At 39.9% G+C, this 16,175-nt stretch overlaps 1 protein-coding gene across 5 annotated transcripts in view; it reads right to left on the minus strand.

Moving 5' to 3' along the window:
* Nucleotides 1-16,175, minus strand: part of KLF12 (KLF transcription factor 12) — a 264,581-nt gene that overhangs the window by 16,064 nt on the left and 232,342 nt on the right. For all 5 annotated transcript variants that reach the window (XM_067292737.1, XM_067292730.1, XM_067292754.1 and 2 more), the window contains one exon: nucleotides 1,603-1,760. In XM_067292737.1, coding sequence (XP_067148838.1) covers nucleotides 1,603-1,760 — 158 coding nt within the window. The remainder of the gene's footprint in view (nucleotides 1-1,602; nucleotides 1,761-16,175) is intronic.

Here is a 16,175-nt window from a genome sequence, read left to right on the forward strand (position 1 = left end):
CTACACCCATAAAATGCTCAAAGAGTGATATAGGCAATGAATAAGGAAACAATTTAGAAAGTAGGACAAGAAGAAGAAAAAGGGTTAGACTGGGATAAAAGAGGAAGGCAAACAAGAATGGCGGAGAACAGGGGGAAGGTAAGGGTATATAAAATAGATAGGAGGGGTAGGGACTAAAGATGAGGTTGAAGAGGGAAAAAAGGAAGGAAAATGGAAAAGGCTTTAAGACAAGATGATAAATTAAGAGAGAGAAGAAGGCACAAACAGTACTGCGAAGATGTGAAGAAACCAGAATAACTGACCTGGAGGAAAACCTAACTAAATTCCTAGATCACCAGAACATTTCGGCTGTTTAAGGAAGGGACTCTTACCTTACAGAAATTGGTTTAGTATGGGGTATTAGGATGGAGCCTTGTTCAGTATTCCTCTCAACAAAAGTCCTAACAACCAAAAGACATATTGGAAAGTGTGATGGAGACATGGCCTCATTTGCAATAGATAGGCCATCATTTTATTTTTTAAATAATATCTCATACTCTTCAAAGTATGTCACACCACAGAAAGCACCAGCAGTTTCTCAACAAACAATAACATTGTGCTATATGCTGGACAAACATCATCTTTTCTCCAAGGAGTTACAAAAGGCTGAAGTACAACAAAAGCGGAAAGATCAATAAATTTAATTTTAATAGCAGAGCAAGGAACAGCACTGAAACACAGTGCTCAGTCTACTGCCTTTTTAGCCATCAATTTATCCCCTTTTTTGTTCTTGATGACTTCAAATAGCTGTTCCTGAGTTTATCCACAATAAAATACAACATTTGCACATCACTGCTGCTGCTACTCTCATATGCCTGTCATATGGACTAGTGACAGCCCATAAAGTTATTGAGAACACCAAATATCAAGTAAGTGTTAAGTATGAAGCATCATTAAATGGGATCCAGCTCATCTAATGTAGGTACCTCTCTTGCACCTCCATTACAGGGATCTAGTGTACTTCGTCCTCATAAACTGATTGAGTTCCCTTTGCAGTACGTGGCTCTGAAGGCCTCCAGAAAGAAATCCTGCATTCCTAAGTTTAGACTTGAATTGAACTGAAGGCATTTAGTAGCACCTACCATTCAAAGGCCATGTCTATAACAGCAAGTAATAGCTCAATAGGAGTAGATCTGTAGAGTGAAATAGTTGGTGCCGAAGATCCATGCCCGCCCTATATGCTGTTCTTGGGGTTTTCTTTGGACTAGCACAGGTCAGTCCCATGCACTGACCACCCACTGGTGGTTGAAGCACATTAGATATGTCCCCAGAGGGCACCTTCTTGCTTAGTTTCATTTGAAAGGAGACCAGTTTGTGTTCTCTGAGACTGCTCTTGTGCTGTGAAGCAAAGCATAGGAAGTGGGGATGACAGAGAAATTCAGTTCAAAAGCATGCTCTTGATCTGCTTGAAAATGCTGATGCAGATGCACCCACAGACATCTCCATCAGTTATATACAGAACTTTGACATTTTGTGTAAGATGGATGACAAGTTCAGTATGTCCTAAATTAGGCATAAAGGAACCTACTTGTTTTAACCCTAGAACAGTGCCAGCAGTCTTACCTGTGTGTGTCCTTCGGTGAGCCTTCAGGTGAGAACTTTTCGTGTATACTTTGTTGCATCCCTCAAAGTCACACCGATGGATGCGCCGCTTCCTGGAGTCTGGAGACTCAGACCTTCTCTGACGTCTTGTGCTCTCAATACTGAATGGTGAAATTGAACTGTAAAACAGAACAGGAGCAAAAAGTGAAGCAAGAGCATGATATATATCTTGCCCTCCCCCCAAATCAGTTCTAATAGATCACTATGCCAGAAGGGACCTTAGCGATTGTTTAAATATTTCTTTTTCTACACCACAGATGAAATAGTTCCTATTTGAATATAGTATATTTTGCAGTATAAAATAATTCAGGTTTTGATTTAAAAGTGTTTATTGTCAGAGAAATCACCATGATCCTTGGAATACCGCTCTGAAAATGAACAAGCCTCACTTTATCTGAGCTTTATTTCTATTTTACATGTGTCCAACTTCAAGTGCACTAACTCTTGTTTTTTTCTGAAGAACTTTGTACATGACTCCATAATTTCTCTTTGATAAGTTTAAACTTGAAACCTTTTACTAAAAGATGTTTCCAGTACCCAGATCTGGACTGTGGATGCCCCTATTTGACCAAACACGGCATTTGCTTGCATACAGATTACTAAGATATCCAGATCACCCTGCATCAGTGATCTTTCCACTTCCTTATTTAACAATCTGAATCTCTCTATCACCTGAAAACTATTTAATTTTATTTCCTTCCAGGCCACTGATTAATAAGAAAGCTTAATAGCACAGAGCTAGGGAACAATCCCTATGGAAATGCATATGTTCTCTGAAGATACTCCATATAGAAATGTCCTAGGACCTACCAGTTATCCCAATTTTAACCAATTAAAACTGTAATGCTGAAGCTGTATTGTTCGAGGTCCAAATACAGTGCATACCATGTCAAATGCTTTAAATAAGTTTACTACAACAATACATTTGCCTTGGTTAGATAAACTTGTCATGTCATAAAATGTTATCAAATTGGTATGCCAGGATCCATTTTTTAAAAGCCCTCATTGACTCCCATTAATTATATTACTCGGCTATAAATCATTATTAATTGATCTCCTTATCAGCTCCATTATGGTTATATTGCACAGCAGTCATGCTCACCTATAGTTAAACATCAGTATGATGTTTTCTGTGTTTACCTGTTACAGCTATTTTAAATACTGAGAAAACATTAGCCTTCCTCAAGTTTTCTGGGACTTCCATGACATTCCCAGGTTTATTGACACTCAAGGTAAATGACCTAGAGATTCCTCAGCCAGCTCTTTTACGTTCTTAAGATACAACTTTTCAGATCCTGAAATAATTTGTTACTGTCAAATGAAAATACATTATACAACAGAAATCTGAATCTGCTTGCAATAAGAAATAAGCATGAACCTTTGGGGAGGCTAAAATACTAAGAATGGCATTTGAAAGAAATATTGATGTTGACGTATTGGCTGAGAAGTTCCTATGTCAACACTAATATTCAATCTTCCGTTACAACAGCCAGTGTTGTTACAGCTATAGCTGTTCTGGCATAAACTTAATTTTTAGGGATTTCTGAAATTTGGTGATGACTGTTTATACTGGGTTAGAACTTTGCATAAAAGCTCTCACACCATTAGCATGTGACTTTGCTGATGTTCCAGTCTGCTACATTACAAATCTTTAAGCCTTAAATTTATGGTAGTCCTAATGGTAGTCCATTTCTCTTTTTGTTTAAATATTTTCATAATACAATCCTAATTTTAAAAACCCTAAGTATTAAAAAAAAGAATATTGGAGTACTCTCTTTCTGACAGCCCTCTTTTTCTCTTAACACTTGAAATGCATTTATACTTCATCTTCAGGCTAAGAAATTTTTCAGATTAATTATTTTTGCTTAGAATATGATGTGTGTAAGTGGGCAGGCAGGGAATCCCTGAAACAGAGGAAAGAATGGACAGAAGGACGTAATATCAACATTAACTAACTAAAAGTAGTCTCCAAGTGAGCAAGACAATCAACACTTAACTATGTGGCAGGAATACAGACATGTTTTGCTGTCACGGAAATGGCTTGGGTATTGCGTTTAAGCATCTGCATCTCAGGGCAAATAAAAGACTTGGTTTAGATGATTCACTGAGATAAGTCTCACTACTCCGGATTTTTTTAAACATCCCACCACCTAAAATAAAAAGCAAACATGTAAATCAAACCTTAAAGCTCAACACTGAAGGTACATAAGCCAGTGGACAAGACCAGAAAATCTTTATCTTAAAAAATAAATATTTGTGCTTCATTTTTGCTGTATGTGATTTATGAGCTGTCTTAAAAGCCGATTTTGTAACACGGCGTTCAGATCCTGGATAGTACAACTTGTTTAAATGGGGGGAGGAGGATCAAGCTCACAATGCTGCTGCAACTTCCAGTACCGAGCAAAAAGAGCCTTGAACACAATCAGCGCCTCCTAAAAAGCTATTTGTCATGTACAAGAGAGTGATCTCACTGCTATGAACTGCTCTGTACTTACCCTGGTATTTATACAGGAGAGGGTGGAATAAAATGGTGCCACGAAGGTGGCACAGAAGCAACGCTGCTGTTTCGCTGTTCGATTACTCACTCTTTCTAAAAGGTGAAGCGTTAGGCCCACCTATTCCAAGCTAGGAAAACAGCGCAATAAGCAGCAGAAAGAGCCATGCATTGCCATTTTCCATAGCAAGCTTCACAGTTATTACTTGTTCAGGGCCCTGAGGAGAAAGGTTACCATCGGCTAGAAAAAGCAGATGTCGCCTCATACTTTCCGTTTCAGCAGTGTAGACTAAATAACATACTACCCAGCAAAGGAGACACATATATGTAACAGCTAAGAGCACACCTCCAAGATTATCTTCCTCTGTCACTGTAACTTCAGAGATGGAGAGGCACCCCACAATTCTTAGAGAAAACATGTTACAGGTAGAAAAAGAGCCAAATCCTAGCTGAGAATACGAGCTCTGTTTTCGCCTTGCACAAGCCATGTGACTTTCTAAATGGAGACACCACAAAAAGGTGTAAAAACAGCATAAAGATGCATTTTTAAGCTTTCTGGGGTAAGTCCCTCTCACAATAATATTCAGTTCATTTGCCTCCCTTCTTTCCCTCAGTCATGTAGCAGCAAAGGGACACACTCCATTTATTCGGGCAATTTCTGCAAAACAACCTCACTGACCACATGGAGAGACAAAAAAATAAAGGCGTCTAAATGGTGTTTTGTACTTTTTAAAGACCATAGGGGTTCTGCAAGTTGGCTCTGCTCAATACAAAGCTCCAGAAAGTACTGATGTATGGTATCCCACTTGACAAACACGCCCTGGTATTCAAGAATGGAAATTACTGGGTATTCATAGGTACAGGTATTTATTTTTATAGAGTTTTTTTTATTTACAATGTGCTTTTAAAATCATGTAAAATGAAATAAAAAAAAATTTATAACCATATTGTAACAGCTTGCCTCTCTTGATTTTAAGTGTCCTTTCCAGACTGCCCAGAGTGAAGACCTGGAAGAAAATCAGCAGCCGGGAGCTGTCAGGCTGCCCAGATGAGCTGTCAGTTCTCCTTTCCAGGCCCAGGAACTCAGGCAGCCTTTAAGGCTCAAGGTGGCGTTTAGCTATAGGACTGACACCATACACCACATCCCAGGGAAATTACAGGATGTATCAAATTACTATTGAGCCATCAAATTTGATAGATTAAAATTAACAAAGAAGAAAGTCTGGTTCTGACTTGCCAGCTTGGCTTTTTTTATTTGTATTTAATTATTTATAGAAACAGTGTTCTATACTACTGTAGAAACTACTACACTAATGTAAACCCTAGGAGACTGCCTGTCTTCTCCACTAAGCACTAGCAACGCCCATAGTCACAATTGCTCGTAGGGTGAAATGAATGAAATCAAACATTGTCTGGCTGTGAGCATTTAGGGTGATCTACAAAATGTCACTGGTGATACTTCCAGCTAAAACTGAACACATACATCTCTGCAACTCACACTTGGCTAAGTGCTTTTCTCTGATACAAAAAAGTCTGCAAATTGAAAAAAAAGAGTTAGCCTTCACCAGTAGATGGCCTTCAAGTTCTCCAGAACATGACCTGCTCTGCACACAACAGGGATTCGAACAAGCCAGGCAATGCAAAATTATTTTTCCTTTCTACTAATGCTGCCTATGACTTCCTGGGTTTTGCTTCCATTCTTTTCTACAGACTCTGAAAGGCCCCTGCCCTTAACCCATGCAGAGACGGTCTGTTAAAAACACGTTGTGGGTCCTTCTGCAGCGATGCTGTTGGTCCTTCTGTAGCGATGCCATGTTTCCCGAGCGATGCACAGAGCAGAGCTGCCCACTGAGTGCGGTGGCTTGATTAAAGCCTTGAACCATATTCAGTGCTTTGACACCCAGCTCGCCACACAGTGACAAGCTACTGCACACCAGCTGCTCCACAGAAACAGCCTGCTCATGTACTCTCACACTGTGGCAAATCACAGTACTCCTCTTTTCCCACTGAAGTATTACCTTCCTGGTGTTTCCCAATTCCCGGCAAGCAAGGCAAGAGCTCGCCGATACGGCCGCTGCAGAGCAAGTGACGCACAGCAAGCTGTCACCCTGCTGTCTTCAGGTCCTTGCTACAGGAATACAAATGCTACCCAAGTGTTGCATTTATGTAATAAAGCTGTCCTCGTGACTGCAGCCTTTACTTTTCCTTGGCCTTTCTGACAGCATGAGCTCCAGCCCTCCCCATGAACCCCATGGGAAGAACCTTGACTCTGGGGCTGACAGATACAGCCCAGCTCGTCTCCCAACCCCCCCCGTCCTGCCATACAGCCCTCCTGGCTAGTTGTGAGGCTGTATCACCTTCTTCCTCAGATGGCCCCGGAGCTAAACAAGAGACATCCCTTCGCTATGGCTAACCGTAGCAGCCAAGAAGGCTTCTGGGTCGTTGTCGGCTGAAACAGATGCTAACTTCATTCTGGGGAGAGACCCAGGCACTTATCAGCTCTGTCCCCTCTGCCCTCATTTCCATCAGAAGGAAAACCAGACTGGGGCTGGCACGTTGTAGCAGCCGTTCAGTCTGGATGATCAGCTCAGCAGGCCATAACATGCCCCGCAAGGTAGGGAAAACATAATCCACCATCCTCCTGTGCTTCTCTTGCTCAGGCTCAGTGCTGCTGAGGGATGTGATTTGACAACGCGGTTAAGCTAACATAACAGGACAGTCCTGCTCCAGTTGCTTTCTCTTATGTCAGCTCTGGCACTTGTCTGATCCTGCAGCGAGCCAGCTCAGGGACCTACAATGACAAAAAATCAATTCTACAAAATACGCGAACAGCTTGCTTCTTTTGCTGGTTTAACTCCCGAAATAACGGAGTCAGGCGAGCACCTGCACCGACACCTGGGAGAGGATGGGAGCCTGTGGCCATGGGTGAGGGGAGCATCATCAGCCTTTTCAGTGGCAACTAGCTGTTATATTTTGACTGTCATAACTTAAGTGGAAAATCAGAATTTGTACTGAGAAAATTGCGAACATAAATCCACGCAAGGAACAACAGGAAAATCCACCTTCCTCTCCTCAACAAAGTCTTTTCTTGTGATTCTTGTGTATGTAGAAATCACATACACAAAGATAAACACAAAAATAAAGATAAAAAAAAAATTGGGAGAGATTATAACTGTTAAATTCTTAGAAGGTGATAATGTGCTTTGGTGATAGAGGATAAAACCAATAGGCAGACATTAATATCTCACTCTCATGAATATTTTGGAAAAACAGATATTTACAGTTTTTCTTTTTCAAAAATGGAAAAAAAGATTTAACTATATAATATTTAAATAGATAAATAGTATATAGATTTAGCAATGTCAATCATTAATTTATGAGATGTGCATACCTTCCGGCCAGCCTTTCAGGAACATTCACTAAGAATGCAAGCAAACGAAATAAAAGCAGAAAATTCAGACAAAATATGCCTACTTTCAGTATTGTAATGAGCAGTTGAAGAAAATCCTTGGATCTCTAGCATACACTCATAATTCAAAGGGATCCTGGGCTGCTTAGCATTTATAGAAATCGGAGCTCTTAAGTGGGTAACTACGGGCTTCAGAGTGGAATTTTCTGCATTAATTTTGAAAATCTTGGCCTTTGGATCCAGTGGCGGAATTGCACCCTCGGAGCGTATCAATCAAGCAGTCAAGCAGGACACTTTCACCCATGATAGTTTTCTGTCTTCCTTCAGCTGAAGTGAGTCAGTGAAGACTACGCAGAGACTCACAGAGCTGCTCTTCATCAAAGACAGTCAGAAGTAGAGAAAAAGTGGTCCTAACACATTTGTTTGATGCCTCTGGTACATTTATGAGTAAAGTGAATACACGCACTGCAGCAGACAGCTCATTCATGGAGCTAACCTCTCTAAAGATGAGGTGTCCTTTTTTTGTTAAGACTTTAAGGTTTCAAATGTACCAGGTAAAATATGGGTACTCAAGAGTCCTTTTGAGGAAAGGGAAACTGAAATGCATTTCCAGATTTCTCACTCTCAGACGCATTTTTTTACAGTAGTACTCCCCCCTCCTAGTAGTTTTTCACATAACATAATTTCCTTTTCTGATAGCTCTTACAACGTATGTTCCCACTCAGTATAGTGGTGAAAATAACTTTAGAAATTACATACGTATTAAACTGTGATAAAATCTGGTGCACATTATTTTTCCTTACAATTTAAAAAATTTCAGTTACTACTATAGTAGTGAGATGCCAAAATCATACTATATAAAAAGTAGTAGCTTTGCTACTTTAATTTGCTTAATAGGTTTGGGTGTAATCTCCTGTTAAGTAGTCCCTTTGAATATTTACTTTTTGTCTTTTCTTTTTAATACAGAGTTTCTAATGTGTCCTTTTCACAGAAAAACAGATGCGCATGCAGATATACATATGAATTTTTTCTCCTCTCTAATTCTTAGATTCTAATTAATGTTTCACGAACAGCAAACATCCACCTTAGGAATGTTAGACATTAAAACCTATCAAGCAGTACTTAAGATGATCATAAAAGGAAAATATGCACTACTCATTTTATTAGCGGTAGTTACTTCAATCAGTATACTTTAAGGTGATTTTACACTGGAAATTACACATTTTGTCAAGAAAGAAAGGAGAAATTTGGCTGTATGTACAAACAGTACACAAATGGGAAAATTACATGGGTAAACAATATACAGATATGAAATGATTTGAATACATTTGGTTCAGAAAGCCTCTGAGCTGAAAATAGTGGGAAACTAGGACAGGAGCAGATGGGAACAGGAACACAGTGAGTTTGTTCTTTTTGTATTTTCTCCTAGGTATCTGCTCAGGCCATTGCTGGATACAGAGCATTGGGGAAGAGACACTTTCGGTCTGGCTCCGTACAGCCACTCTTGTATTCTCACATTCCTATTCTGGGTGGCCAAACAAAATACCCCACGTATCTGTGACCATGACTTTATCCACAATATTTATTCCTACCGAGACCAACTAAAGTTGCTTGGATTGTAATAACAAAGTGCATTACAACATCTTTCTGGCAGTAGTGGAACTGAATGTGCAACTATAATGAAAAACAAGCTCCTGGCAGTGAGAAAGAGCTTTTGGTGCTAGGAAAAGCACCAATGTCAATCAACAAGCAGAACTGGGCATGTCTTATCAAAATCATCCATCATCTATGCTACTAGCTGTGTTAAACTGGGACATGAGAACAAGATGGTTGCTTGATGATTCTCCTCAGCTATGTTTATGCTGCAGGACGTGGGAGTGCTTTCCAGCTCTCAAAACTGTGTTCTCCTTTGGGTGTATCCCAGCCCCGTGCCGGGGTGTGATCTGAGCACACACCACGTTCTCCTCTTTCACCCCGTTTCACTCTGCTTGGTTTCCAAGGGAAGAAAGCTGGGCCAGAAAATATCTACAGCACACTCCAGTGTGTCCCCCAGATCTGAGCACCGTAGGATCAGGACTGCAAAGCACACTGCCCCACAGGACAGAGAAAGCCTATAATTCAAGCCTATAATGAACTCTGATATGCCACTAAAATAAAAAAAAACTCCTCCATCTATTTTACACTGATCATTAATTAAGAAAATTTTACACTAGAGGCTTATTGTGTAGAAGAGCACCAGAATTATATCAGTTAACTATCCTGCACTTAAGCATTGCCTACAATATTTAAACATTTATTGCTGGTATTGGGAAACAGTAAGTTCACTCCAGTAGGACAACTTGCACTGTCTACAGATCTCACTGCAAGAACCAGAATCTGGGCCAGTCATTAAGCAGAGACAAACTTATTCCCACAAAGCTACATTTGGCCATAACCAAGAACTGGCATTAGCTACTCCTGGAACAGTGACAACTCTACTGAACTACCGGGCTGGGGCTGCTGCATAACGAAGAAGAATGTCACATTTCTCCTAACTGACATTAGGACAAACAGAGCTTGTTTCTATCCCTAGAAGTTTTAGAAATATTTGCTGGTAAAGCTATAATATTTTACACATAGACAAGATATTTCAGTACTTTTAAACATAATCGTAACTCTTCTTCATTGCCCCCTCTCTCCTCCCTGGTTTGGATAGATGGAGTCACAGCAGGTAAGATTTTGAGATGATAAATGACTACAATTGTTTAAATCTGTTTTAAACACTTTTTTTCTAATGCATTCAACTTATACAAATGCATGGCAGCACGATCTAGAATTCCAGCTCTTTAGAACAGCTAAACAGAGTTCAAAGATTGCTCTGAATACTGAAGGTCAGATCAAACTCACACGCACACCACCTTTTGTAACATGCCACATTGCTGCGGAATACAGAATAACAGAAAATACAGAATATAGAAGAACTCAGGTTTGAAGGCACCTGTTAAGGTCACCTAGTCCAATCTGCTGCTCAAAACAGCATTAACTTCAGAGCTAGATCTTGTCCTGAAAATCTTCAGACAGAAAAACTGCATCTCTCTGGGCAGAGTGTTCTAGCACTTAACCACAGTCATTGTGATTCATTCTTTCTAAAGACAGTTTCTAATCAACACTCATTTTTTCTAAACAGTTCCTACATAAATGTTTATATTTACAAATTCACGTACCTACATATTATAATGAAAGATAACAGAGTGACCATGAACTAAAGCAAGCTTGAATTTCTTTCTTTTTAATTAACTTACTTTGCTTTAGACAAAATGTTCTTCTGAGTTGAAGTAGAAATCCATGAAAATAAGGAAATCTCAAGAAGTAGGAAAATATCATCACGGTGAACTTGCATGTGCAATAAAGTGCATGTGCAAAGGTCTGTTCTTTAGATCTGAAGACAAAGTATTGTATGCCTTCCTGAAAACAGGAATAGTTCCTGAAATACCGTATGCCAATCATGTTTAACCTATGCTAGTTCACGTCTGAGTGCTGAACCTGGTCTGGAAGAGAAAGAACATCTATACTGTCTCTTCCTTTCAGAGCTGGCGGGAAAGCCGGGTTCATTCACAGGCATGCTTATGCACTAGCAGTCCTAACATCCGTTATATAGGGAGCCTGTATCAGTGCTGAGCTTGTTCTTTCCTTTTTGTTCCTTTCTACACAGAACAGATAACTGGATAACTCAGCACCTTAAACTCAACTTTGAGAGCGTGAGGTCCTGGTTTTTACCTTTCATATTCCTTTTCCATTCATACTTCTCCTTCATATTTTTCTGGCAACACATACACAAACAAGCTACAGTGATAGTGTTATTCTCAGCACAGAAAATAAAAAAAAAAAAGAAAGAGCATTCTAGCATGGAAATTAGATGAGCATGTACAGGTTCACTTCTCTCACCTTTGTTCTGGCTACTTGGAGAAACAGTGTAGATGCCACACTGCTTAGTGTAGGAGTCGCTCATGCTGTATCCTGCTCACTGCACTTTATCTTCAGCACATGTTTTCAATCTGACTTCTTACATCTGTGCAGCACAATGGTCAGGCCCAGCGTCTATACAATGGTGACCTACTCAGTTCTTGCCTGTGCGTTCACTTCAGTATGAACCTCTTCCTCTCGTTGGTTAGACTAACAAATGTGGGACTGATCACCTCACTGGTGATTACAAATTCTCTCTTGTGTATCCTTAGCTGACAAAACTGTCATGTAATGTCTTGCCAGGTTAGTGACATTAAATCAAGACATTGCATCCACTGGGACTGGAGCTCATATAAGTGACCTTTTCGTCCTGTTCAGAAGGCTTATTATCAATATGTTAAATACTTGATTACCCTGGGGATACCAATGTATAATGCAATTACGGGTGGTCATCTGTCATATTCTGTGTCATCAAACAGATTTTGATAACTACTACATAGTGCATCTATGTGTATATATGTAAAGATAACCTGCCAACCCCAACAGAATATGTCATCTCAAAAACAATTTCATATGCTCCACAGCCCTCTGCAGTGCTACTGTCTCTGAGAATATATATTGCAAAGAATAAATCTACTGCAGAGATAAAATAGTTATCATATTTATTTGATCTGGATAAGAAAAAGGGACTAAATGATTTAATTCATTTTGAGACAAAAAACTTTCTGAGCGTAAAATCATGCTTCAGTGATTATAGTTTCTCTTTCTAAAACTCTCTTCTAATGAATAAAGTTTGAGCTGTTTTTTTTTCCCCTCTCTCTGAGCTCCATCTCCTATTGAAAGTAAGTTTTTATAACACAACATTAGAAAATATTCTATAAATCAAAATTGTTACTAAATCCCAGGGACTATACAGATAGTGTTACAATGTATTCATTGAAAACAATGAGGAATCCTGATAGATTTATGTTATACAAGGAACTAGTGTTTATACTCAATATGCTAAATTGCATCTGGCTTTAAATGATGCATGTCTATCAAGTATCTCTTCACTTAGATTACAAGCCCCTTGCTGCACCCTTTTCCACTGTTCTGTGCTTGCATAGCAAAATAAGAACACTGGGGTCCAAATCAATGACTGCAGTTTTAATACACTGTCACATCACAAAAAACCCCACTACCTATCCCTGCATCTGTGGTTTTCCACACCTATTAATAATATAGCCTGACTTGAAAAAATAGCAATATTCTGGGCTTCCCTGGATCTAGCTCCTGAGCCCCCTTTCCTTGGGACTGCCACTTCCTTCCTTCACCTGCCCTTTATATTCCTTCCCCTCTTCCCCAGTCTTGGGTCACCTCTCCCTTGGGAACCACCACTCTGAAGAATCACCGGGCAGGTTTTGTCACTCAGCGTCACACTGATATGAACTTATATATTCACAGTTTTACTCTGTTGGTGAGTATCTGAAAGATTCCTGCTGGCTTCAGCTGCACACTGGGACAGGAGATATTCCTGGAAGTTGTAGAAATTACCAGCCCATGTAATTTCTGGGAAAGAGGAATCCATGCTTACGGTCCACAGGCTGGAATAGTTACCATGTCTATTTACTACTCCTGCACAGACTAGTCAGAGGATGTGAATAGCTACTTCCTTTTCTTCCCTCCATCACCGAAATCATCCTGATTTCAGTCCAGTGAATACTCTGTCCGTACTCAGAGTAACTGAGAGTAGGCGGACTCTTTCCACTTCTAATTAAGCAACAACACAGTTACCTGCTTCTCATACATACCAAAAAGGTGAATTTCACCAATTCCTTGTTTACCACTACATCAGTTCAGCAGTCCCAAAGATACCCAGCTTGGATGCTGACCTCAGGCAAGTCAGTGGCAAAACTGCCATCGTCTTTCATGAGACAAACAGTCTCTCAATCAGGAAACCGGAGGAACGTGGCTTGTACAAACTGGTTCCCTTAAAGCCTCCATAGCAAAACAGCACTGCTTTTACTATGTCAAGTGCTCAAGGGAGGGGTGAGATTTGATTAAGAACAAAATTACTTCTGTAGGTGGACAGCATGCAGCCATAAGGTACATTTTGTACTAAGAAATCTAAGGAAGTACATCTTTAATAGATCTTTTAGTCACATTAGAAATTGCTTCATTTGCACTCAAACAAAGAGTACAAAGTCTCTACCCTTCATGATAAACATGCCATAATGATTTTTCAAGAGTGGCAATTAGGCTGTTAGCCAAGTGGCTTCACTGATGATAGCTGGATAGTGTAGCGGCTGCACGGGCTTGCTGTCGTGCTCCTCCACTTGGACAACTATTTGGCCCTCAGTGTGGCTGTACTCTCATCGGGAAAAACTGTAAAAGCCTTTAGGATGGCAATATTCTTCAAAAATGGCAAGAACAAAATCCCAGTGCCTTCCTGCTGTCAAGAGAAGGGTCAAGATTTACTCCTACGCGTGCTCCAGCCCTGCTAAGGCAAAATCTGACTGAGGACTTGGTTCATTATATTAACTATGACTTTCTATGTGAGTTTATAAGAAAGTTCTTAAGCCAGGAATTAAATTGGGTAAGACTGAAATGAAGTTGCCTCTTCAATTTTTTTGAAATATAACACAATGTGTTTTCCTGATAAGAACTTTTTTCCCACTGGCTGAAGGGCGTATGTGTCCCTTTGGGACGTCAACTATTCAATTATTTGATGGAAATTATTCTGCTATTTCCAACAGACATTGAATGCTTTGTTCAGAAAAAGACAAAAATATACAAAGTTGAACAAGCCTTGTAATTTTAGAGACATTCAACCCAGCCCTTCCCTAAAAGCTAGCAACACGCAAAACTACATGTTTACAGGCTCTAGGAAGAAAATTTTATTTAGCTTTATCCCACAAGAACTATTTAGATAAATATTTAGAAACAATGTTGCCCAAAGTTATTAGGGGGAGGGAGAGAGAGAGAGAGAGAGAAAGAGAGAGAGAGAATTCATAGTCTTTGATATACTATTGAAGTTAAATGAACACTATTTCATGGGGGGGGGGGGAGGTTAAACAGCCCCCATTTCCAGATTAGCACACTTTTTCCTTTAATTTGTAAGTATCTCAGGGAGTAAGGAAGGAAATCAGTTCCCATACATTCAGAAATACAGCCTGTTCACCAGCTGGATTTCTTGTAGATGCTGGCTTAGAAATGCATATCAGACCTCTTTCATCCACATGATGCTATTTGTCCTATTTAGTGTTAAAGCATATTTCTCTGGCCATGTTATTATTTGGCATATTTATTTCTCACCATCACTATCATTCATTTTCACGCACTTTAAAGCACATTACAAAGACAAACGTACAAAGACACGAAGCCTATCTGTCTAGCTGCTCTCTCTGAAGTGGGCGCATCCCTCTGTGCTGAGTCTCCTACAATGCTGAGAATCAAAGACTTCTGTGCAGAATAATGCGTGATAATAATGGACCATGCTGTTAACCTTGCTAATTTATGCATGTTGCCCCTGAATGCTCATTAGTGTTTTGCCAAGTGTAGTTTTTAAGTCCCAAAGGTAGGCCAACAAATCTGAGTGCCTGGAACAGACTGTTCTTAATTTCAAAGCGTCTTAAACTTGTTCTCAAGAGGATCGGTCTGGGATTCAGCGGTTCCTGGCTATGCCACAGGTTTTCTACATATATTAGCCTATTCCCAAAGCTGGTTCTGCTGACCTGTGAACCAGTTCATTCGTCTCTGGAATTTCTGTTGCTTCACTGAAAGCACCATCTCCTAAACCTTCACTGACAGGATGTTTGGCTTGATAGCTTAAATCCTTTGTCAATAACCAGAATTATTTGCCTCCATCTAAGATGTAGCTATGAAGATTTCACTGCAAAACACACTGGCAAAACACAATAAAATGAATGACTGCAGAACTACTCTTAGGATTTTTTTTACACAGAATTCTGCCATGTAGAAAAACACATTAGGATTTCTTTAAGTGTATTTTTCTTGAAAATAAATCCCCCCTATGTACTGCTGGATAATTTTCCCTCCTGAATCTACTACAATCTCTGCTTGTTTACTAATTTTACACACAGTATCAGTCACCAAGTAAAGCACCAACTAATACTGCCAACATAGTAATTAAGAGCAGCCAAAGAGCATACACTGAAGCTTTTACTGCAGAAATCAGTCTGTTAAAAATCTAGCAAGTCTCAACCCTGCACATATGTTGTTTTGTTTTGTTTTGTTAAATGGGACGGAACATAGCAGAACTTTAAAGATCAAAGAAACCCATAATTTCTTAAAACATTTGGGGCCTTAGTATACAGTAAAAATGGAAAATTATCCAAGCATATTGCTGTCACAATTGTTCATTTGGAAGAGGTACAGAAAAGAAAAAAAAACCAACTCCCAGCAAAGCAGACTGATATTACGGAAACTGTGATAAATGGAATGTGATGCAGGTGAAGGAATCGGAGAGGCATTCAGCTTAAGGTCAGAAAAGACAATCGTGATCATCAAAAGTGACTGCCTGAATTAGACAAGCTACACATTTCACTCTGCAGCTTGGAAATTCGGCCCGGCACCTCGCACGCACCACAAAGACTCCTGCAGATTTGGCAGCCCTCGCTGCTGACGGCGGATGAAAGCTCCTGAGGTGTAGGGAGTTGCTTAAGGCACCTATGATGTTCAGGCACAGGT

Source organism: Apteryx mantelli, chromosome 1 (assembly GCF_036417845.1).
Source record: "Apteryx mantelli isolate bAptMan1 chromosome 1, bAptMan1.hap1, whole genome shotgun sequence".
In the NCBI taxonomy this organism is placed as follows: domain Eukaryota; kingdom Metazoa; phylum Chordata; class Aves; order Apterygiformes; family Apterygidae; genus Apteryx; species Apteryx mantelli.